At 32.8% G+C, this 26683-nt stretch overlaps 1 protein-coding gene across 1 annotated transcript; it reads right to left on the minus strand.

The window, feature by feature from the left end:
- Positions 1–1664: 1664 nt before the first annotated feature.
- LOC136270134 (multiple epidermal growth factor-like domains protein 6) lies at positions 1665–26683 on the minus strand. Its single transcript, XM_066066735.1, has 8 exons — positions 26427–26683; positions 25661–25888; positions 23378–23638; positions 12162–12296; positions 11584–11721; positions 11239–11376; positions 6479–10578; positions 1665–6251 (listed from the first exon to the last, which is right to left on the minus strand). Exons 1-7 carry the CDS (start codon positions 26476–26478, stop codon positions 10433–10435), a joined length of 1098 nt encoding a protein of 365 aa, XP_065922807.1. The 5' UTR covers positions 26479–26683; the 3' UTR covers positions 1665–6251; positions 6479–10432.

Here is a 26683-nt window from a genome sequence, read left to right on the forward strand (position 1 = left end):
CATATTAAATGTCCATCAACTGTCTTTTACCCGATCAAATCTAGTTATGCCGTAATACATACATTGTCACAGTTTCTTTTTCATCCTTTCTTTTAAAATCATTGTTTTTTCGCTTCTAAATGTTAAAACAAGAGGCCCAGGGGCCACATCGCTCACCTGAGCAACAATTGCCTTAATTCTGATCAAATTAGCATTACAGTATCAACAATATCTTGACAACTGAGTACAGTAGATCTTGCTAAAAAAAATTGAAAATCTGCCAATTTTTATCCACCTCTTATTTTTTAGTAAAGCCCCTTTTGTTGTTGTACCGGTAAGAAGATTTTTCTCTATTCCTATAAACCCCCCCCCCCCTCCCCATTTCGTGGCCCCACTATTCTCTAGGGAATCATGGTTTCATCAAACTTAAATCTACCTTTAATCTCATAACCTGTGCTTTCACACTAAGTACTGAGTTTTGGACCGAACACTTTCCCAGAATATTTTTAAGGATTGTAAAACTTGATCCCACAATTGTGGTCTCACCCTACCCCCGGGGACCATGATTTGAACAAACTTGAATCAACACTTCCTGAGGATGCTTCCATTTTAATTTGAGTTTTTCTGGCCTAATAGGTTTTGAGAAGAAATGTTTTAAAGATTTTCTCTATATATTCCTATGTAAATCTTGATCCCCCAATTGTGGCCCAACCCTACCCCCGGGGACCATGATTTGAACAAACTTGAATCTACACTACCTGATGATGCCTCCACTCAAAGTTGAGCTTTTCTGGCCTAATAGTTTTTGAGAAGAAAATTTTTCAAGATTGTCTCTATATATTCCTATGTAAAACTTGATCCCCCAATTAAGGCCCCACCCTACCCCTGGGGACCATGATTTGAAAAAACATGAATCTTCACTTCCTGAGGATGCTTCCATTTTAATTTGAGCTTTTCTGGCCCAATAGTTTTTAAAAGAAATTTTTTAAAAGATTTTCTCTATATATTCCTATGTAAAACTTGATCCCCCAATTGTGGCCCCACCCTACCCCCGGGGACCATGATTCGAACAAACTTGAATCTACACTTCCTGAGGATGCTTCCATTTTAATTTGAGCTTTTCTGGCCTAATAGTTTTTTGAGAAGAAAATTTTTAAAGATTTTCTCTATATATTCCTATGTAAAACTTGATCCCCAAATTGTGGCCCCACCCTACCCCCGGGGACCATGATTTGAACAAACTTGAATCTACACTACATGAGGATGCTCCCATTTTAATTTGAATCTTTCTGGCCCGATAGTTTTTGAGAAGAAAATTTATAAAGATTTTCTCTATATATTCCTATGTAAAACTTGATCCCCCAATTGTGGCCCCATCCTACCCCCGGGGACCATGATTTGAACAAACTTGAATCTACACTACCTGATGATGCCTCCACACACGTTTAAGCTTTACCGGCCTAATAGTTTTTGAGAAGAAAATTTATAAAGATTTTCTCTATATATTCCTATGTAAAACGTGATCCCCCCAACTGTGGCCCCACCCTACCCCCGGGGACCATGATTTGAACAAACTTGTATCTACACTACATGAGGATGCTTCCACTCAAATTTGAGCTTTCCTGGCCTAATAGTTTTTGAGAAGAAAATTTTTAAAGATTTTCTCTATATATTCCTATGCAAAACTTGACCCCCCAATTGTGGCCCCACCCTACCCCCGGGGGCCATGATTTGAACAAACTTGAATCTACACTACCTGATGATGCCTCCACACGCGTTTAAGCTTTACCGGCCTAATAGTTTTTGAGAAGAAAATTTATAAAGATTTTCTCTATATATTCCTATGTAAAACGTGATCCCCCCAACTGTGGCCCCACCCTATCCCCGGGGACCATGATTTGAACAAACTTGTATCTACACTACATGAGGATGCTTCCACTCAAATTTGAGCTTTCCTGGCCTAATAGTTTTTGAGAAGAAGATTTTTAAAGATTTTCTCTATATATTCCTATGCAAAACTTGATCCCCCAATTGTGGCCCCACCCTACCCCCGGGGACCATGATTTGAACAAACTTGAATTTACACTACCTGATGATGCCTCCACTCAAAGTTGAGCTTTTCTGGCCTGATAGGTTTTGAGAAGAAAATTTTTAAAGATTTTTATCTATATATTCCTATGTAAAACTTGATCCCCCAATTGTGGCCCCACCCTACCCCCGGGGGCCATGATTTGAACAAACTTGAATCTACATTACATGAGGATGCTTCCACTCAAATTTGAGCTTTTCTGGTCAATAGTTTTTGAAAAGAAAATTTTTCAAGATTTTCTCAATATATTCCTATGTAAAACTTGATCCCCCAATTGTGGCCCCACCCTACCCCCGGGGACCATGATTTGAACAAACTTGAATCTTCACTTCCTGAGGATGCTTCCATTTTAATTTGAGCTTTTCTGGCCTAATAGTTTTTGAGAAGAAAATTTTTAAAGATTTTCTCTATATATTCCTATGTAAAACTTGATCCCCCAATTGTGGCCCCACCCTACCCCCGGGGACCATGATTTGAACAAACTTGAATCTACACTACATGAGGATGCTCCCATTTTAATTTGAATCTTTCTGGCCCGATAGTTTTTGAGAAGAAAATTTATAAAGATTTTCTCTATATATTCCTATGTAAAACTTGATCCCCAAATTGTGGCCCCATCCTACCCCCGGGGACCATGATTTGAACAAACTTGAATCTACACTACCTGATGATGCCTCCACACACGTTTAAGCTTTACCGGTCTAATAGTTTTTGAGAAGAAAATTTATAAAGATTTTCTCTATATATTCCTATGTAAAACGTGATCCCCCCAGTTGTGGCCCCACCCTACCCCCGGGGACCATAATTTGAACAAACTTGTATCTACACTACATGAGGATGCTTCCACTCAAATTTGAGCTTTCCTGGCCTAATAGTTTTTGAGAAGAAGATTTTTAAAGATTTTCTCTATATATTCCTATGCAAAACTTGATCCCCCAATTGTGGCCCCACCCTACCCCCGGGGGCCATGATTTGAACAAACTTGAATCTACACTACATGAGGATGCTCCCATTTTAATTTGAATCTTTCTGGCCCGATAGTTTTTGAGAAGAAAATTTATAAAGATTTTCTCTATACATTCCTATGTAAAACTTGATCCCCCAATTGTGGCCCCATCCTACCCCCGGGGACCATGATTTGAACAAACTTGAATCTACACTACCGGATGATGCCTCCACACACGTTTAAGCTTTACCGGCCTAATAGTTTTTGAGAAGAAAATTTATAAAGATTTTCTCTATATATTCCTATGTAAAACGTGATCCCCCCAACTGTGGCCCCACCCTACCCCCGGGGACCATGATTTGAACAAACTTGTATCTACACTACATGAGGATGCTTCCACTCAAATTTGAGCTTTCCTGGCCTAATAGGTTTTGAGAAGAAGATTTTTAAAGATTTTCTCTATATATTCCTATGCAAAACTTGATCCCCCAATTGTGGCCCCACCCTACCCCCGGGGACCATGATTTGAACAAACTTGAATTTACACTACCTGATGATGCCTCCACTCAAAGTTGAGCTTTTCTGGCCTGATAGGTTTTGAGAAGAAAATTTTTAAAGATTTTTATCTATATATTCCTATGTAAAACTTGATCCCCCAATTGTGGCCCCACCCTACCCCCGGGGACCATGATTTGAACAAACTTGAATCTTCACTTCCTGAGGATGCTTCCATTTTAATTTGAGCTTTTCTGGCCTAATAGTTTTTGAGAAGAACATTTTTAAAGATTTTCTCTATATATTCCTTTGTAAAACTTGATCCCCCAATTGTGGCCCCACCCTACCCCCGGGGACCATGATTTGAACAAACTTGAATCTACACTACATGAGGATGCTCCCATTTTAATTTGAATCTTTCTGGCCCGATAGTTTTTGAGAAGAAAATTTATAAAGATTTTCTCTATATATTCCTATGTAAAACTTGATCCCCCAATTGTGGCCCCACCCTACCCCTGGGGACCATGATTTGAACAAACTTGAATCTACACTACCTGATGATGCCTCCACACACGTTTAAGCTTTACCGGTCTAATAGTTTTTGAGAAGAAAATTTTTAAAGATTTTTATCTATATATTCCTATGTAAAACTTGATCCCCCAATTGTGGCCCCACCCTACCCCCGGGGGCCATGATTTGAACAAACTTGAATCTACATTACATGAGGATGCTTCCACTCAAATTTGAGCTTTTCTGGTCAATAGTTTTTGAAAAGAAAATTTTTCAAGATTTTCTCAATATATTCCTATGTAAAACTTGATCCCCCAATTGTGGCCCCACCCTACCCCCGGGGACCATGATTTGAACAAACTTGAATCTTCACTTCCTGAGGATGCTTCCATTTTAATTTGAGCTTTTCTGGCCTAATAGTTTTTAAAAGAAATGTTTTAAAAGATTTTCTCTATATATTCCTATGTAAAACTTGATCCCCCAATTGTGGCCCCACCCTACCCCTGGGGACCATGATTCGAACAAACTTGAATCTACACTTCCTGAGGACGCCTCCACACAAGTTTAAGCTTTACCGGCCTAATAGTTTTTGAGAAGAAGATTTTTGAAAAATACCAACAAATTTTCAATAATTCTCAATTATCTCCCCTTTAAAAAGGGCGTGGCCCTTCATTTGAACAAACTTGAATCCCCTTTACCTAGTGGTGCTTTGTGCAAAATTTGGTTGAAATCTGCCCAGTGGTTCTTGAGAAGAAGATGAAAATGTGAAAAGTTTACAACGACGACGACGACGACAACGACAACGCCAACGACGACAGACAACGGACAAATTGTGATCAGAAAAGCTCACTTGAGCCTTTGGCTCAGGTGAGCTAAAAATGGAACTGATTTCATAAACAATGACAAATTGTTTAAAAGACGCATAGCAAAAATGGGCACAAATCATAAACAAAGTAAAACTAGTGATTATATTGTGTTTAAGGCATTGGATTGGTAAACAAGCCAAAAAAAATACAAACAAAAACAAACAAACAAACAAACAAACAAAAACCAACAGACAGACAAACAAAAAAACAAGACAAAATAAAAACAACTTGTAAAACACGTTTTTTATAATTTAGGATCTAGTTATAAAAGCAATCTTTACACATTAAATGTTCATCAAGTTTTATTTCATTTAATCTTGTCATACACACATTGTCACGGTTTCCGTTTCATTTATTCTTTTAAAAACAAATTCTTTTTTTTTATTGCTTCTGATCTAAACAAATGTCAACTCATTATAAAAACATCGAGCTTATCATTTCCTTAAGTAAAATTTATCCAATGTGGTACATGTAACAAACTGTTGTTCTTTTTAACATAGTTTTCAATTGTTGAGCCTATGGATCTCCTTTACATTAATAACTAGTTGATTATCTACTCAACATTGCCTGACTGTATTTAAATTATCATATTTTGGATGATGTTTATAATCCATTCATTTAGTAAGAGTTTGTTTGATTGTTTGTTTTGTTTTGTTTTTTTAACATAAAAAAAAATCACCAAAAATGTATTGCATTAAATAAATACATTGATAAGCAATAACGAAATACAATGCTGTAAAACGTGACATGGACAGAATAAACCTATATCATGGTGGTGTCATTGAGTATTAAAGTAAATCATCTTAAGGTTTTGAAAATCAAAACAATTCTCTTAAATGTGTTTTCTTTTAAAATATATGCAAACGTTTTCACAATTGATTCCCTGTTAAATCCATTGTCTAGATATCTTTATATCTCACTAACATTTTAATTCAATAAAGAAATAAATGTTTTTCTTTTCTATAAGAATACAGGTGTGAAATAGATAGAGTTTGGTTTTAAAGAAATGTTGAACACCATTTATCCATTGTTCCTGTTATAGGTTTCAGATAATCTTAAGTATTTAGAAGGATTCTTCAACATATAGCTCTTAGGATCATACAAAACCGTTTTATGATGAAATGCAGAGTTAACATTTTTATAACCATGCAACGGCTCGAACAAGACTCTTGAATTTTAGAAAAAAAATCGCATCTCATATTTAATGCATGCATCGTGTGTTAATGGTTTCCTTAAATGTCCCTAGATCAACGCAGTATTTGGATATATCGTCAGTATGATTCTTTCTGCTCGGAGTATTTTTAAACCAGTCTTCCTCGGGTTTCGTTGAGGAATTGCGACTCTGGACTTTCTATCTGGTTTGGACCTTTGTAAAAAAAAAATATCATTAGAATAATACCAATCGTACACTAATTAAACATGAGAAAAAAATACTCACGTGTACACTTAAAAAACTTATGAATTTATCTATTTCCCTAGTACACATTTTAAATGTACATCAATTTCTTCACAAAAGTTCCATATCATTTGCTATTTGCATTGCTTTTTTTCCATGTATATTATGTATAATTTTCTGTTTTTAAAGAAGCTTACTATGAGATTCCTCTCGTTTTCTGTATATTGTAGTGGCTTCTGAGCGTTCCTTTAAGCAACGTCTACATATATTTACATTTATACGACACCTGGTCTCTCTGTAAGTAAATTGCAAATTGTTAGTGAGATAAGGAAGATGAAATGATCGCTGTTCATATAAGTACGTTAAATTTAATCATGATAATTGTTTTTAATTCCTGTTAATAAATAACTACTGTTAATAATAAAATCAGAGGGTTTCATTTTTTAACATAAGCAATCACCATCCGAATCAAAGAATATTTGCATCTATTCAATCGTTCAATTTGTTCTAATATCGATGCAGATATTTTCTTTATGTTCAGCTCGCCAAGCCTATTTGAGTACATATATACTTTTATACTTATAGTATACTTATACTTAATAATCATTTCAACGTGTTGGATAAAACAAATATACAATTTTGCGGTAATAGAAATAGTGATGTGGATTTTACAGCAACGTTTTCAAAAACAAGGTCACTGAAGCATTGAAGCAATAGGCTGTGTCTAAAATAGTGCTGATCAGAAGTTTCTAATAAAGCAACAACCGTTTAAAACAAATGTTCATCTCACGGGTAGTATACATCACACGTATGGAATTAAGATATTTATATTTTGACTCAAATATTCATTTTTTTAAACTTTGTCTCATAAAAGGCACCATGATGACAAAAACAATGAAAACCAATAGTAATATTTACGCACTGTATTTCTAGCTTACAGCTTGATTACGATATACTTCACAATGTACTTTATTTCGTTTTCATGAAATCTCTATTTGTGGTTACAAAATTTCATATTAGGAACAGCACTAAATGAAAACAGTAACGTGGAATGCACGTATCACGGCATGTCAGGGAAGTCACAAAAGAAGAAAAAACTGGTGATTGGAGTGTGCACAAGTGTCTTTGAGTGCATGTTTCCGTTAACATGAAGCAGACAAGCTGGTCGATAGAAACCTGCATTGTATACATTCGAGTTCATACATGTAAACGATAACTTAAGCGACAAGAAAGGAAAAGTATTAGTGTATTCATAAAGAACGTTTAACATAGTTACATGTAAACATTCATAAGTTGTTTACTGTTGCTTTAAAAAGGGCTTATCTTTTACATTTACTGCACACAGTCACAGAAATCACAAACTTTGCTGAGTTAGAGAAAAGTCATATAAAAATTAAGATGAAGGCAATTTCCATGTAACATATTTTTTACTGAATTATTTATCCGTTTACTAAATGTCGACCAATTGTTAAAAAGGTGGCACTTATGAATACCAGCAATGGAATTTGTAAAACAATAACACATTCAGCATGCTCGTTGTTAAACGTTCAATGGATGTATGCGTTGAATGGATGTACGCGTTAAATGGATGTATGCGTTGAATGGATGTATGCGTTGAATGGATGTATGCGTTGAATGGATGTATGCGTTGAATGGATGTATGCGTTAATCTATCGTTAATCTATCAACTTTTTTTCAGCAATCGAAGCAGACATCGTCATAATTTGTTTTAATTTTACGTTCTTTTACAAAAATATATAGATAACTTACACAATGTAAACAATAAATTAAAGATGTAAAGATATTAACCAGTGTTCAGTATGTTGATTACCCCAATTTCGTTGAATTAGTAAACATTGAAATCAAGTATAGCCAATTTTAAAGCAACAGTAAAAATGGTATAATATTCTTACCAAAAAAAAAATAATCAAAGCGTTAAAAACAAACCACATTATGAACAAACAGAATCAATATCATTAAACAAAGGATGAATGTTGTTGTAAAAGGATGAACAATTTATTTTACGGCAAACTTAAGATGACACAAAATCATTCGTGTTCCATTTGCATTATTTTAGAAGCTGTAAATCAATTGTACTAAGTTAAGAAAGAAAATCCATATAAAAAAAATGTTTGTTTTCAATTCTGGTGTTATATACCTTTGTCTTTTTCTATGAGCTTCATGATATAATATTAAGTGCTTACTCTCTTAAAGTAAATCAAATATGAGAAAGTTATTTAACAAATCCTTTTGTGGCCATGTATTGCTGAAATATGTAATATCTTTTTTTCTACATTAATATTGTACATTTTCTCTCAGGCAAAGTTTTTTTTTCAATCTCATTCTGGAATTATGAACTACACACTTATGAGTAATGTCAAATTTTAGTCATGGGATTAATTGATAATTAAGTAAATGAATACTTAAGTAAATGAATACTTATTCATAATTAAGCAGCATCGTTCTTGTTGTGTATTATACACTAAATATCAAGATATGCTGGGTAATTCTAAAGTGATAGAGTAATATTATTTGATTTAGAGATAATAATTCCATCATGCTTTCCATCCTAAATTGTTAATAAACTGTAAATTGAGTTTAAAAGGTTTTTTTGGTGTTGAATTGTACGTCGTATTTTGTCCACCATTAAGACAAGAATGTTTTGTCTGCAAATAAAAAAAACAACTAGAAATTATACAACCCCCCTTGTTTAGATAATACACGTGTGAAAAGGTGAATTATAATGTTAGAAGCATCTGTCAATTTCAAAGTACATTTTAAGTAATTAATTTACACTATTTACAGTGTGAAAGATGTTAACTTTTACTTACGTTTTCAAATATTTCATCATAGACATTTTTTGTCGACAAACAAATCTGATATTATGCTCTGATAGCTTGACATAAATTAGATAATATTGAAAGCTTGCATTGACTTGTTTAAATAACATTACAGCCGACGCAATGACTTATATAACATATGGTGCATTATACCCATTGCATGTCTTTTAAAGTCCGTTTGTGGCTGTAATTCAATTATCTATTTGTGTAAACTATTAAAAATAATTTCATTACCAATATAAAAAAGTTTTTTAAAAAGATATCAAAATTTAAATAAAAGTTAGTCTTCATTAAATATTTAAATGAAAATAGATAAATAAACATCTGAGTTAAAGTTGATTGAATTAATCAGTGAGATTCTTTAATTACTTAAATCCTGAAACATAAACAAATTTCATTAAAAGTTTACAATTAATCTAAGAATGTCTGTAGTTGTAAAACTTTGTTAGATGTTGGTAGTCTACACCTTTTAATTTTTACTTAGACTGGCAACGACAGGATAGACTGCTGTAACAAATTTGCATTACATTTTTTCACTGATTAATTGTTCTTACAGTTTACCAAAAACAACACTACAAATTGCAATATTTAAATAAAAAACTTACCTTGCCTTGTTATTTCAGTTTTTCTCAAGCCTTCGTTTTCATGTTTTTTGTAAGGTTTGTTGACTAACGCGCGTATGAATTCGCTGTCATTTTATTAGAATTGTCGTTTGAAATACTTTTATGGCGCATAACAATTTTTAGGGGTATATTAAATTAACCTACTTTTATGCTTGATACATTCAAACTAGCGGGGGAAAACATGATTTCAAAAACATCCAATAAGTCTTAAATACAAGCAAACTTTATAATTTGGCACTTCGATCAAAAGATGAATACTTTGACGCAATAATAAAAACAATACTGCTATAGTTCGATCACCCTTATATACAGATTTAGAAAAAAATAGTAAATTAAACATATAACTTTTCTTTCTTTTTAATTTTTTCTCATATCAAATTTTGTACTTTCAAACTAAAGAAACACATATAATGCATGCACTATTTTTTCTTTTATCAAAGAATTTATTATGATGTAATCACTTTTTATTGTACTCACTTGTGTCTAGTATGCACCTTTGTTTCAAACCGTAATTAGAAATTAAAATATGCATGTCCATACATGAACTATATGTCGACAGACACAAATATATATATATATATAGTATTTTTGCTTTAATATTGTAATTTTTTTAATACCGATAATAAGATCTGAAAATGTTGCAACAAAAGAACACATCTGTTAATTGAATTGTATGCCTCAAAATTGCCTACTCACGTGTTTTACATAAGTCTCCTTCATAGCCAACATCACATCCAGTTAAGCAAGTACCATTAATAGGAAAGCAATAGCTTTTGTTTCTACAGTGCCCGCATGTTTCATTGCATTCATATCCATAAGATCCTCTATTGCATTCTAAAACGATTATAGATACAACGAATGTCAGACAACTGTTTAGCACAGGTTAATGCAGTAACAATAATTGCATTGACTTGCATCAATATTGTCTTATAACCATAACAAATCTAAACCTTAACATTAGTAAACGTCATTTTTTCCTCGTAAAATTGCAAAAAGTCACTATTATGCGTTTTTAGTCTAATTCTTACATTAAGTTGTCATACAGCCTGTTTCCTTTTGTTTTATGTTTCTTTTTTGGAGTAAAATAAATCATAGCTTTCAATTACACAAATTATAAAATTCCTTTAACAATGGCACTCGGTTTGATTTAGAAACAATATAATTTGATCTAAAATAACCGATTCCTCAAGTTCATATGTAAACAATTATTCTGTTGACACCTGATTATTTACAAGTCATGAGTTCATTAATTATTTTTTATATTACCTTTTTTCTCAATTTACTTTGAATTTTGTCATATTATCATTCCTATAGATATGTACGAAAATTTATTTCTCTGTTTATTTTGGTTTTAAAGGAGCTTACTAAATATGTTATAATACTTATGGCAAATGTACTTCATGTTATACATCTCCGTATTTTCAATAAGTTATCATCACTCTCCTAACTACCTGCTGTATATCTAACTAGTTGTCCTGATAACGTTCTACTCACGTGTTTTACACAAGTCCCCCTCGTAGCCAGCATTGCATCCAGTGAAACATGTTCCATTGATATGAGAACATTGACTTTCATTGAGACAGTTTCCACAAATTTCGTTGCAGTCAACGCCGTATGAACCACTGTCACAATCTTTAAAATGAAATGATATGAAATGACTCCAACTTAATATATTGATAATGATATATAATGCTACCTTAAAATTAATGCACTTCTCTGTATATCATTGCAACAGTTACATGTTGTCAAGCCTTTATTACATGTAAGAATCAAATAACTAGGTGATTAGAAAAAAAAGAAGGCTTGTTTTCCTCTGCCTGTACCTGTATTTTTCCTTACCTGATTTACATACGTCCCCTTTAAATCCAGCTTCACATCCAGTTAAACATGTCCCATTGATATGGGAACATTGGCTTATATCACGACAGTGTCCACATGTTTCATTACATCCAATACCATACGACCCTCTGTCACATTCTTTAATATATTTAACACAAGTCCATTACAGTGCTATGTCTCATAATCATAATTATTAAAAACAAATATTTAATAAGCAGTGTGTTGAACGTTACACCCCACATTTGTTGTAGAAAATTTTACCAAATTGCACACTAACAATACATTTTTAAACATTTGTGAAACTTTTAAAAGTTAATACAGGAACTAATCAGCATTTTTTTTTTTATTTGGAGTCGAATTGGTTCTAAAATAAAGGATTTAAATGTTTTTGGTTTTATTTTAATCATAAGTACACACATGTATATGCACTTTCATTACATACAATTAATAAAATAGTACATGCTTACATGTATAGATGTTGTGTATGATTGCTTCAGAATAAAACAAATATTCCAAAGTTTTATATTAAAGCGTTGTCGTGTTGTTAATAATGCTGATTCATTGAACCTATTTCTTACCTAATTCACAGTGATGACCTTGGTAACCAGGTTTACATCCCTGGCAAGTGCTCGTCTCTATGTGACAGTACTGACAGTTGACATCTGGACAGGGAATGGAGCAGTTAGATCCGTAAAACCCTGTTACTGGACATCCTGTACATCAAATGTCATTTATTACATACATGCATTTGATCTTGTTTTGAGCATGTTCAATTTTATTCTTGATGAAAAAAAAAAGTTGAAAGAGGCGTTCATTAATGGGACTTTGTATAGTGGTATGCACGAAAGTCCATCAAGACAATTTTCAATTCAACCAAAAACATACAATAATTGCAATATTGCAACATTTATTGCAAAACAGTTAGACACTTAAAACCCTGTTACTGGACGACTTTAAAAAAATGGTAAATGAGTTAAAGAATATCTCTCGCAATGGTCATAAACCTTTACTATATATCATGCGTTTTATTTACACAAACAAAAAGTTAAGGAGTATACGCAGTGCAGTTTGGGCGGCCAATAAAAATATCCACGAATTGTTGTGCTGAAAACACGTATACTTTAGTTTAACGGACATTTCATTTTTAGAATTAATAATGGTCGCTAAAATGCAATATATTTCTGAAATAAATATACAACAGTACGATGTTTTATGTTCATAGTGGTTACGCGATATGGCAGTCGCATGGTACAAGCAGATGTACAGATGTGCTGAATTATTAACTTGATGTTATATCGTAGATTTTGAAATGTTGCAAACTTTTTTAGATAATAAAATTTGTTACTAGAAACCATTATTTATAATGCATTTGTTGAACAATTTTTGAGACCACAGTGTCAATTTCATTAAAAAAAATAATTAATTTGTAAGATTATTTTTTAAATGACAAAGCATATTTCAAATTCACATGTAAAAATCTTTCATGATCAGATAAGTGTTTGCCTTTGCAATTGAATGATTCATTTAAGTACCTGGCTTTAAGATTTAGGATATTTTATACAAAACTGAGGTTGCATTATTATACGATGCATTATATAACAAATTGAAAATGACCAGAAAGGTAGTTTTCTACTCATAATAAGGTTGAATCAAATATTTAATTATAATTTTCTGTAAATCTACAACATTTATTTTTATTCGCTAAAATCTGCATGATTGCCTTCATTGATTTGACTTATTGCGTCATTTTCGAAGCATATGTCGTCATATTTTGTAGTACTGCAATAACGAATCTCGCTTATTTTACAGTATGTATGGCATAACGGACATCGAATTTGTAAGTTATAGCATGTGTTGTTTTCAATTAAAAGATATTATAATAAACTGTGATGTCATAATGCGCATTCCCCGTACTTTTTGTCTGAACGGAATTTATTGACAGCCTTAACTGTGCTGCGTATATCTGAATTGTCCTCATTTTCTTGGCTAGCTAGAAGTAGAGCATATTAAAAAAGAAACAAGACACACTGGTGATGTGTGTGTGATAGACCAGATAAGAGCTCTAAACTCATCAAGCTATTGTGGACCGAAAACCTTTTGCCTAGCGAAGATGTTATCAACATAAATGGGTTTTTAGGTAATTGAAAATCATGGCACACAGTACAGACATTCATATAATGCATTGATGCTAGAAAATTCAGTGCATATCCACTACATGACTAACATAAAACTCCGTCTCTCATACTGAAGAACGTTAACCTCAGAGTCATGAATTTTATAATATGATATAGACACTATCGTCCACCATACATTAAACTGTACAAACCATTGATTTGCCTGTTTTTATTTTAAGTAACAAACAAATGGTTTAAGAGATAGAATACACAAATCAAATAAAACAAACCTACATGTACCACCTACGGAAATATTTTTAAAAAATCAACAACATAAAATAACAAATTTTATTACTATACTTTCATGTTAAATAACGAAATTTGATTGGTTTAGACGCAGAGGATAATCCATTCTATTACCCTCAACGTTAGTATCACATTTGGCAACGGGTTCATTGTAACACACCGAATTGTTACATGCATGTAAATAATGCACAAAGGATTTGTAGTAGAATTCACGTCATTTCTATATAAAGGCAGTAAACTTTTCTATAAATTAAAACCTTCGGTAGAATAAAATAAATAGAGCCTGTTTAGGGGGGGGTAACAGTTGAGTTTGACATCCCTTGGAGCGTCGGTTGATAATGGTTTTCCATGGGTATAAATTTTAACTGTTAATCTCGCAAACAGGCACTAATTATAACTGTACCATTTTTTACATTTTTTTTTTTTTATTTTTTTTTTTTGGGGGGGGGGGGGTCCGAAAAAAAAAATTCACCTTAAATGATTGAACAATATTTGATAGCTTTTTTAAGGTCTTCCGTTTCCAACGGAAGACCTTATAGTTTTCGTACTGTTTCTTATTAAGGTCTTCCGTTTCCAGCGGAAGACCTTATTGTTTTCGTACTGTTTCTTATTAAGGTCTTCCGTTTCCAACGGAAGACCTTATTGTTTTCGTACTGTTTCTTATTATTATTATTTATTATTATTATTATTATTTTCCAAATTTTGTGCACGCGATTTCTCGGAATCTATTCGACCGATCTCAACCATTTTTTCACAGATGTTAGGGCGTGATCTAAACTTAATACATTTTTCTTAATTTTTTCGTAGTCACTTCCGGTACCGAATTGTCGGCCATTTTGTAATTTTTGACGACCCATTTTGTGCAGCTATAAACTCGGAAACCATAAGAGATATGAATATCAAATTTTCAGGAAAGGTAGACGATAGTTTGGAGTTGTGCAGCATGTAGTTGTTAAATGCCTGTTGCGCCATTTCTTGGAGCTCGCCTGGGCAGGAAAATTGGGTACGAATTTTCATTCAAAATTTTCACACGTTTTGATTTATATCTTTTTATTAGTTGATATTTTGTTAAGACATTTATAACAAAAGAGGTAGAAAATCAAAAGTTCTTTCCAACAAAATCAAGAAGAAGGGGCTGGCCCTTTTATTTAGGGGCCAAAACACTCAAAAACTCTATTACAAATAACTTAAAAACGATATAGATTTTGTAATGTATTTTAGAAGCAAAGTTGTTGATCGTACCAATATCTATTAGAAAAAATTATTACCACGCCCATTTATTACGTAACTAGGGATTTTGAGGGGCCAAAATACTTAAACTTTGACGCAATATAACTAGAGAAGTAGAAATATTTTGTTAGACATCATAGAAGAAAAAATGTTTGAATTTCTGATTTAAATCGATTCCACTTATCAAAACAAGAATTTTTGTCCCCATTAAGGATCTAGAGGGCTGGCCCCTAAAATATTCAAACATTTGTATCTCAAAAATGATCAACAATTTTAAATAGGTGTAAGAACAAATATTGTCAGTATTCTTAAGACCTTTTCAAAGAAATCAAGAAAAAGGGGCTGGCCCCTTAAATTAGGGGCCAGAGCACTGTTAAACTCTATTACAAATACCTTAAAAACGATAAAGATTTTGTAATGCATTATAGAAGCAAAGTTGTTCATCGTACCAATATCTATTAGAAAAAGATATTGCCACGCCCATTTATTACGTAATTAGGGATTTTTAAGGGCCAAAGAACTTAAACTTTGACGCAATATAACTAGAAAAGTAGAAATATTTTGTTAGACATCATAGAAGAGAAAATGTTTGAATTAATTATTTAAATCGATTCCACATATCAAAACACGAATTTCTGTTCCCATTAAGGATATATAGGGCTGGCCCCTAAAATATTCAATCATTTGTGTCTCAAAATGATCAACAATTTTAGATGGGTGTAAGAACAATAAATGTTAGTATTCTTAAGACCTTTTCAAAGAAATCAAGAAAAAGGGGCTAACCCCTAAATAAGGGGCCAAGACACTCGTAAACTCTATTACAAATAACTTAAAAACAATAAAGATTTTATAATGCATTATAGAAGCAAAGTTGTTGATCGTAACAATATCAGTTTGTAAAACTCATAGCCACACCCATTGATGACGTAATTAGGAATTTTTAGGGGATTAAAACATTAAATCTTTAATGTGCTGTATGTGAAATGTGAGTGGAAATTCTGAAATTTCATTGATATTTTAATGGTATCGTTTGAAAAATTGAACGGAAGACCTCCTCGTTACTCGTAACGAGATCGTATCTAGTTATTATTATTTTTTTCCACAAATTTTGTGCACGCGATTTCTCGAAAACCATTTGACCGATTTCAATCATTTTTTCACAGAAGATGGGACTTGATGTAAACTTCGTACATTTTTGAGATTTTTTCTGTCATCGCTTCCGGTTCCGATTTATCGGCCATTTTGCACATTTTCACGGCCTATTTTGTGCAGAGCTGATCTCAGAAACTATCAGAGATATGACTATGAAATTTTCAGGATAGGTAGACTATAGTTTAAAGTTGTGCACTATTATGTTGTTTTACGCCAGTGGTGCCATTTCTTGGAGCTCGCCTAGGCTCGAAAATTGAGTACGAATTTTCATTCAAAATTTTCATACGTTTTGATCTGTATCTTTTTATCAGTTGATATTTTGTTAAGACATATATAACAAAAAAAGTAGATAATTAAACGTTCTTTCCAACAAAATCAAGAAAAAGGGGCTGGCCCCTTAAATTAGGGGCCAAGACACTCGTAAACTCTATTACAAATAACTTAAAAACGATCAAAATTTTGTAATGCAATATAGAAGCAAAGTTGTTGATTGTAGCAATATTTATCAGGTAAAATCATTTTTATACCCATTTATGACGTAATTAGGGATTTTAAGGGGCCAAAGTAATGAAACTTTGATGCAATATATCTAGAGAAGGAGACATATTTTGTTAGGCAATGTAGAAAAGAAAATGTTTGCATTGATGATTCTAATCGATTCCACTAATCAAAACTCTAAAGTCTGTCCCCATTAAGGATCTAGAGGGCTGGCCCCTAAAATATTCAATCATTTGTATTTCAAAAATGAACAACAATTTTAGATGGGTGTAAGAACAAAAAATGTTAGTATTCGTGAGACCTTTCGATTGAACTCAAGAAAAAGGGGGCTGGCCCCTTAAATGAGGGGCCAAGACACTCGTAAACTATATTATAGATAACTTGAAAACAATCAAGATTTTGTTATGCATTATGATGCAAAGTTGTTGACCGTAACAATATTTATCAGGTAAAATCATTTCCACACCCATTTATGACGGAATTAGGGATTTTTAGGGGCCAAAGTACTTAAACTTTGATGCAATATATCTAAAGAAGGAGACATATTTTTTGAAGCATTGTAGAACAGCAAATGTCTGTATTGATAATTCTAATCGATTCCACTGACCAAAACACCAATGTCAGTCCCCATTAAGGATCTAGAGGGCTGGCCCCTAAATTTTTCAATCACTTGTATCTAAAAAATGAACAACAATATTAGATGGGTGTAAGAACAAAAAATGTTTGTATACGTAAGACCTTGTGAATGAACTCAAGAAAAAGGGGCTGGCCCCTTAAATTAGGGGCCAAGACGCTCGTAAAGTCTTTTACACATACCCAAAAAAAGATCAAAATTTTGTAATGTATTATGGAAACAAAGTTATTAATCGTAACAATATCATTTTGTAAAACTCATTGCCACACCGATTGATGACGCAATTAGGGATTTTAGGGGACTAAAATCTTAAATCTTCAATGTGCTGTATGTGAAAATGCAAAACACTTTGTTAATCATTTTAAAGGATAGTGACAATCGTATACATTTTCTGAAAGGGAGTGGTTGAGGGGAAATTCTGAAATTTCAATGATATTTTAATCGTATCGTTAAAATATTGAACGGAAGACCTACTCGTTACTCGTAACGAGATCGTATCTAGTTATTATTATTTTTTTTTTCCAAATTTTGTGCACGAGATTTCTCGAAATCTATTCGACCGATCTCAACCATTTTTTCACAGATTGTTGGGCGTGATCTAAACTTCATACATTTTTCTTAATTTTTTCGTAGTCACTTCCGGTACCGAATTGTCGGCCATTTTGTAATTTTTGACGACCCATTTTGTGCAGCTATAAACTCGGAAACCATAACAGATATGAATATGAAATTTTCAGGATAGGTAGACTATAGTTTGAAGTTGTGCAGCATGTAGTTGTTTAATGCCTGTTGCGCCATTTCTTGGAGCTCGCCTGGGCACGAAAATTGGGCACGAATTTTTATTCAAAATTTTCACACGTTTTGATTTATATCTTTTTATCAGTTGATATTTTGTTTAGACATATATAACAAAAGTGGTAGAGAATCAAAAGTTCTTTCCAACAAAATCAATAAAAAGGGGCTGGCCCCTTTATTAAGGGGCCAAGGCACTCTTAAACTCTATTACAAATAACTTAAAAACGATAAAGATTTTGTAATGCAATATAGAAGCAAAGTTGTTGATCGTACCAATATCTATTAGAAAAAATTATTGCCACGCCCATTTATTACGTAATTAGGGATTTTTAGGGGCCAAAGTACTTAAACTTTGACGCAATATAACTAGAGAAGTAGACATTTTTTGTTAGACATGATAGAAGAGAAAATGTTTAAATTTATGATTTAAATCGATTCCATTTATCAAAACACGAATTTCTGTCCCCATTAAGGATCTAGAGGGCTGGCCCCTAAAATATTCATACATTTGTATCTCAAAAATGATCAACAATTTTAGATGGGTGTAAGAACAAAAATTGTTAGTATTCTTAAGACCTTTTCAAAGAAATCAAGAAAAAGGGGCTGGCCCCCTTTTTTTTGGGGGGGGGGGAAGAAACTCGTAAAGTATATTACAAATTACTTAAAAACGATTAAGATTTCGTAATGCATTATAAAAGCAAAGTTGTTAATTGTAGCATTATCTATCCGGAAAACTCATTGCAACACCCATTTATTACGTAATTAGGGATTTGTATACATTATCTGAAAGTGTGTGTGTGTGTGTGTGTGTGGGGGGGGGGGTAATTCTAAAATTATATCGATTATTCATGGTATGATTAAAAACAGAAATCGCAAGGAAGACCTACTCGTTACTCGTAACGAGATCGTATCTAGTTATTATTATTTTTTTTCCCAAAATTTTGTGCACGCGATATCTCAAAAACTATTCGGCCGATTTCGACCATTTTTTCACAGATGATTGCCAGTGGTCATAATTCTAGAAGTTTTTTGAAATTTTAAAATCGGCACTTCCGGTTCCGATTTACGGCCGATTTTGTCAGTTTTTACGACCCATTTTGTGCAGACTTAAACTCAGAGACTATCAGAGATAGGAATATGAAATTTTTAGGATAGGTAGATCATAGGTTAGAGCTGTGCACAATGTAGTTTTTTAGCGCCAGTGGCGCCATTTCTATGAGCTTGCCTAGGCTCGAAAATTGGGTACGAATTTCGAATCAAATTTTTCATACGTTTTGATCTGTATCTTTTTATAAGTTGATATTTTGTTAAAACATATATAATAAAAGTGGTAGATAATCAAAAGTCCTTTCCAACAAAATCACGAAATAGGGGCTGGCCCCTTCAATTAGGGGCCAAGACTTTCATAAACTCTATTACAAATAACTTCAAAACGATAAAGATTTTGTAATGCATTACAGAAGCAAAGTTGTTGACCGTAACAATATCTATTAGGCAAGATCGTTGCTACGCCCATTTATTACGTAATTAGGGATTTTTAGGGGCCAAAGTACTAAAACTTTGACACAATTTATCTAGAAAAATAGACATATTTTGTTAAGCATTGTTGAAGAGAAAATGCTTGCATTGATGATTTTAATCGATTCCATTAATCAAAACACCAATGTCTGTCCCCATTAAAGATCTAGAGGGCTGGCCCCTAAAATATTCAATCATTTGTATCTAAAAAATGAACAACAATTCTAGATAAGTGGAAGAACAAAAAATGTTAGTATTCGTGAGACCGTTCAAATGAACTCAAGAAAATAGGACTGGCCCCTTGAATTAGGGGCCAAGATACTTGTAAAGTCTATTACAATTAACTTAAAAACGATAAAGATTTTGTAATGCATTATAGAAACAAAGTTGTTGGTCGTAACAATAGCACTTTGTAAAACGAATTTCTAAACCAATTAATAACGTAAATTAGGGATTTTAGGGGACTAAAATCTTAAACCTTAAATGTGCTGTATGTGAAAAAGCAAAACTCTTTGTTAAGCATTTCAAGGGATATTGACAATCGTATGCATTATCTGAAAGGGAGTGGTTGAGGGGGAAATTTGAAATTTCATTTATATTTTAATCGTATTGTTTAAAAATTGAACGGAAGACCTACTCGTTACTCGTAACGAGATCGATTGGTAGACCATAGTTTGAAGTTGTGCACAACGTAGTTTTTTGGCGCCAGTGGCGCCATCTCTTAGAGCTCACTGAGGCTCGAAAATTGGGTACGAATTTTGCATCAAAATGTTCATATATTTTGATCTCTATCTTTTTATCAGTTAATATTTTGTGAATATATATATATAACAAAAGTGGTAGATAATTAAAAGATCTGTCAAACAAAATCAAAAAAAGGGGCTGGCCATTTTATTTAGAGGCCAAGGCACTTATAAACTCTGTTACAAATTACTTAAAAACGATAAAGATTTTGTAAAGATGTATTTTAGAAGCAAAGTTGTTGATTGTAACAATATCTATCAGAAAAAATTATTGCTACGCCCATTTATGACGTGATTAGGGATTTTTAGGGGCCAAAGTATTCAAACTTTGATGCAATATATCTAAAGAAGGAGGCATATTTTGTTAAGCTTTGTAGAAAAGAAAATGCTTGCATTGATGATTCTAATCGATTCCATCAATCAGAACACCAATTTATGTCCCCATTAAGGATCTAGAGGGCTGGCCACTAAAATATTCAATCATTTGTATGTCAAAAACGATCAACAATGTTAGATTGGTGTAAGAACAAAAGATGTTTGTATTTGTGACACCTTTCGATTGAATTCAAGAAAAAGGGGCTTATATATAACTTAAAAAACGATAAAGATTTTGTAATGCATTATAGAAGCAAAGTTCTTGATCGTAACATTATATATCAGGAAAAATCATTGCCACACCAATTTATAACGTAAAAAGGAATTTTTAGGGGCCAAAGTACTTAAACTTTGACGCAATATATCTTGAGAAGGATACATATTTTGCTAAGCATTGTATAAGAGAATACGCTTGCATTGATGATTCTAATCGATTCCACTTATCAAAACACCAATGGTTGTCCCCATCAAGGATCTAGAGGGCTGGCCCTTAAAATATTCAATCATTTGTATCTAAAAAATGAGCAACAATTTTAGATTAGTGTAAGAACAATAAATGTTAGTATTTGTTAGACCTTTTCGAATGAATTTAAGAAAAAGGGGCTGGTCCCTTAAATTAGGGGCGAAGACACTCGTAAACTCTATTACAGATAACTTAATAACGATAAAGATTTTGTAATGCATTATGGAAACGAAGTTGTTGATCGAAACAATTTTAGTTTGTAAAACTCATTGCCACACCCATTGATGACGTAATTATGGATTTTAAGGGACTCAAATCTTTAAAAATCTTTAATGTGCTGTAAATGAAAAAGCAAAACCCTTTGTAAAGCATTTTAAAGTATATCGACAATCGTATACATTATCTGAAAGGGAGGGGTGGGGGGATTTTGATTCTGATTTTAATTGATAGTCGTATGGTTTAAAAATTGAACGGAAGACCTACTCGTTACTCGTAACGAGATCGTATCTAGTTATTATTATTTTTTTCCCAAAATTTTGTGCACGCGATATCTCGAAAACTATTCGGCCGATTTCGACCATTTGTTCACAGATGATTGCCACTGGTCATAATTCTAGAAGTTTTTTGAAATTTTGAAATCGTCACTTCCGGTTCCGATTTACGGCCGATTTTGTCAGTTTTTACGACCCATTTTGTGCAGACATAAACTCAGAGACTATCAGAGATAGGAATATGAAATTTTCAGGATAGGTAGACCATAGGTTAAAGTTGTGCACAATGTAGTTTTTTAGCGCCAGTGGCGCCATTTCTATGAGCTCGCCTAGGCTCGAAAATTAAGTACGAATTTCGAATCAAATTTTTCATACGTTTTGATCTGTATCTTTTTATGAGTTGATATTTTGTTAAAACATATATAACAAAAGTGGTTGATAATCAAAAGTCCTTTCCAACAAAATCACGAAATAGGGGCTGGCCCCTTAAATTAGGGGCCAAGACACTCAAAAACTCTATTACAAATAACTTCAAAACGATAAAGATTTTGTAATGCATTACAGAAGCAAAGTTGTTGACCGTAACAATATCTATCAGGCAAGATTGTTGCTACGCCCATTTATTACGTAATTAGGGATTTTTAGGGGCCAAAGTACTAAAACTTTGACACAATTTATCTAGAAAAATAGACATATTTTGTAAAGCATTGTTGAAGAGAAAATGCTTGCATTGATGATTTTAATCGATTCCATTAATCAAAACACCAATGTCTGTCCCCATATAGGTCTAGAGGGCTGGCCCCTAAAATATTCAATCATTTGTATCTAAAAAATGAACAACAATTCTAGATAAGTGTAAGAACAAAAAATGTTAGTATTCGTGAGACCGTTCAAATGAACTCAACAAAATAGGACTGGCCCCTTAAATTAGGGGCCAAGATACTCGTAAAGTCTATTACAAATAACTTAAAAACGATAAAGATTTTGTAATGCATTATAGAAACAAAGTTGTTGGTCGTAACAATAGCACTTTGTAAAACGAATTTCTAAACCAATTAATAACGTAATTAGGGATTTTAGGGGACTAAAATCTTAAACCTTAAATGTGCTGTATGTGAAAAAGCAAAACTCTTTGTTAAGCATTTCAAGGGATATTGACAATCGTATGCATTATCTGAAAGGGAGTGGTTGAGGGGGAAATTTGAAATTTCATTGATAATTTAATCGTACCGTTTAAAAATTGAACGGAAGACCTACTCGTTACTCGTAACGAGATCGTATCTAGTTTTGTTTTTGTTTTTTGTGTTTTTTTTTCAAATGGACAACACATGTGACATTGTCACATTACTGATTTAATATGCAGGGTCTACGCGCTAGTTTATTGTTTTATGTTTTGACAATAAAAGGTAGACATGTGAACACATATGAATAAAAAACATTCTTCAAAGGTTATTGAAATTATCAAGAACACTAACCATACACCTCTACTTCACAAAGGTAATTCGATACAAGCCTAGCATAACCGTCAGGATAGACGACTCCTGGTAGTCTCTCGTTGTAGTAGATGACATATTGTCCATGAACAAAACAATTTGTTGTGAAGACAGGGGGTATTGTGTTTATTGTGAAGTTGTCGTCCGTGAAACACAACGTTCCCTGTGATCTATCCGTGGTATTGGAGACATACACGGAGAATCCAAGTAACTCGCCTGCTAGGATCGTCCGAAAGAAGGAATCTGTACAAAACGTTATCGATCCAGTGAAAAACAAGTTTATGATTCTTTTTTACAATATCAACTAAAACATTGCTAAATATCAGATGCACTAAAGGCGCAACATACTGCACATTCTCCATGCACCTATCAATTAAAATAGCTAATTGGTTAACGTACACTTACATGGAATACATATGCAAGTTTCATATATGTGTCGTTTCAAATAACAAAACCACCATCATTTATTATAATATCAAATTCAATGGTGGGGGCTAAACTCTGAGAATTCTCTTGAAAAAAATAGTTACGTATTATCAAACCATTTCTATATATAAACAGAATTATGATACCGTATTTTGAACATGTTATTGGTATTTTTCTAAAAACACTAGTCGTATGCCATTGTGAATTTTAAGTACTGGACAGAGATTTAATATCAAGAGTAAAATAAAGTGTTCCTCAGACATTGTTTATGATTGTCGTTAGAAAGAATTGTCAGGGGGAAAATACAAATTTAAAATTTCCTTGTTTAAAACTATATACGTTTTCATGTCATAGCGATACGATCGTGCTAACAAACTGGAATTAATTCAATGTCATATATTGCATGAAAGAGTACGTGGCGAAAAGGGCGGTCAGAGTGCTCTCTTAAAACCCAAGCACGTTTATTTCAAACAGTAAAGAACAGGCAAAAACAGGTGAAAAGGTACCTAACAACTTCCTGCTTAACGCAATATCACTTGAAACCCAATAACAATCTTAAGGTACATCAGTGAAGATAATATTATTGATAACCATGGTGGGTAGATAACATGAAACATTTCTCAAGTTATATAAAATACCAAATCCTTTTAATATCTGACACTGGAAAAACTTTATATGATTTAGAGGCGCTATACATACGAAGGTTTCTTTATCGTGCTAGCTCCTACTTTAACACAATATCTTATATTGAGAATCATTGGTTTGTTTTAATAAACACCAGGATATTTGTGTCATACAGATCATTTTCAAGAATAACCTATACCTAATTGTCGCTCAGTATTCGAAAAAAAAAAATTTTATTAACAGAGGGTTAAACTCAAATCTCTCTAAAACACGTCAAGAAGTATATCGTGATTGTAAGAAACCTCTTTATATACAGTAAGTACAGCTGGTCTCCATGTTAGTCATGCATAGATTGTTTGTGTTAATCTGCATTTAGGGGGTTAAAGTATACTTAAATACAATCTGGAAAAAAAGGTTAACACAAAGATTATCATTTGATTTCTATGTTGTCTACCTGCTATGATTCGATAAATTGCAGTTTTAGATGGGAGACAAGTCTGCTTTGTTACAACTTTGCGCGAATTGTTGTCGTATAATTTTGAGAGCATTGCACATTTTCGTTATTACACAATCTTTATTTATGAAAACCCCATGCCGTTCATACCTTTACTATTTTATTTTAGGTCATGCTTTGATGTATTTTCTTAAATGGAGGAATGACAAAATCGTCAAATAAGATTCAGAACCTTAAGGTCAGATTTTTGGCATAAAGTTTTTTGGTATTTTACTAAAGCTACATCCCATTTAGTTCACTATACTAAAGTCTGTTATAAACATTAAATGATTTTGTCGGTCGAGTTTTATAACTACAGAAGGAAAAGTTCATAGGTTTATACTTTCGTGTTAAGAAAATATAAATAATTTCGTGAACAAATATTAACATTTTGTATGTGGTTATTATAAGTGTTATTTATACCTAAAATTTTAATTTAAAAATTGCAAATGTGTTTGATCTTTTGTTTTAGTTACATGTACTGTTCATGTCCATTGCAGCCGTTGAAACAGTTTAATTTTCTCCAGTTTCTATTACACTAAAACCAAAAATTTTCTGTTCGGTATTGCGTCTTTCAAACTAACAGGGATAATCATATGACGATTTAGTAATCTGATAAAACCCAAATGTTATCATGTAAATAAAAAAAACGTATATGCGTGATGACAGGTTTACACTTCAGAATATATCATTTTCAAGATACATATTGACTGTGACTATACCAAACTTGTCCGTCCTGAAATATATAGTGATGCGATGGATACTGTGGATGCTGGTCAAGTTCACCCACCAGGTGGCGGTTGTTCTACCGATCCCTGATACAGCACATTGACCACCGAGCAAGTGCAGGTTAGATTTACGTCCGTCCACAGCGTTACTGGCGTCATACGTGTCGTCACCTGGTATCAATGGATACTGCTGGTATGCTGGCTTATTGAGGGCAACGTTAACTGTCAACAAACACACAACCCCATATTAACAAGATTATTTACATTTACAAAACTGCGTAGGTTCATTTGAACTAACATTTACTTATGAACGATCTTCATAAACAAAAACGAATAAAGTGGGATTTTATTTGATTTGTCTGAACAGTTGTTGTCATTTTATGTTATAAAAAGTCTAATCTTATAAATGATTTTCTTTAAATAAAAACCTGAATGTATCTAAAACATTATTTATATGAATAACTCTACCGAACCATAATTAATGATGTTATTTTTTATCCTAATATATTTATAAAAAATAGTTTTTTAAAGCAATATATTTCGGTAATAAAATGTTAATATGATATTTGAAAATACCAAACAAATATTATTTAGGAAATAAGTGAACTAATAATGCAACTTATATAACATACTAGTGATGAACAATACAGGTAGATAACCGCCTCATTAGAATGTTGTTTATGTAATGGAAAATTACATTTTATACTAGCTTTTTAATTAAATGTCAAATGACGAGTGCATCATATGCATGTAAACTCACCATAAGCCCGTGAAATCCAAAACACTACTATCAATAAGAACATGGACAACATATCTATAGGTAAATAGATCTCGTGAAGTTAAATTTTACTCTACATCGTATATGATTATGCTGGAATATATATCACATTTACTCTCTTATGCGGAAATTAATGAAAACAATTACCGGATACAAACACTTCAGATAATATCTAATTAGCATTATAAAAGGATTGGCGAGGGAACACAAATGTTTGAAAAGATTTGCCAAGTTACCAC

Source organism: Magallana gigas, chromosome 1, assembly GCF_963853765.1.
Source record: "Magallana gigas chromosome 1, xbMagGiga1.1, whole genome shotgun sequence".
NCBI classification, from domain to species: domain Eukaryota; kingdom Metazoa; phylum Mollusca; class Bivalvia; order Ostreida; family Ostreidae; genus Magallana; species Magallana gigas.

Bases quoted from the DNA above. Each gene is read 5' to 3' on its own strand.
- LOC136270134 (XM_066066735.1), bottom strand. From the start codon at position 26,478: ATGTTGTCCATGTTCTTATTGATAGTAGTGTTTTGGATTTCACGGGCT. The intron at 11,377-11,583 runs GTAAGGAAAAAT...TTCATTTTAAAG, and splicing joins AGGGGACGTATGTAAATCAG to ATTGTGACAGTGGTTCATAC. The intron at 10,579-11,238 runs GTGAGTAGAACG...TAATCGTTTTAG, and splicing joins GGGGGACTTGTGTAAAACAC to AATGCAATAGAGGATCTTAT.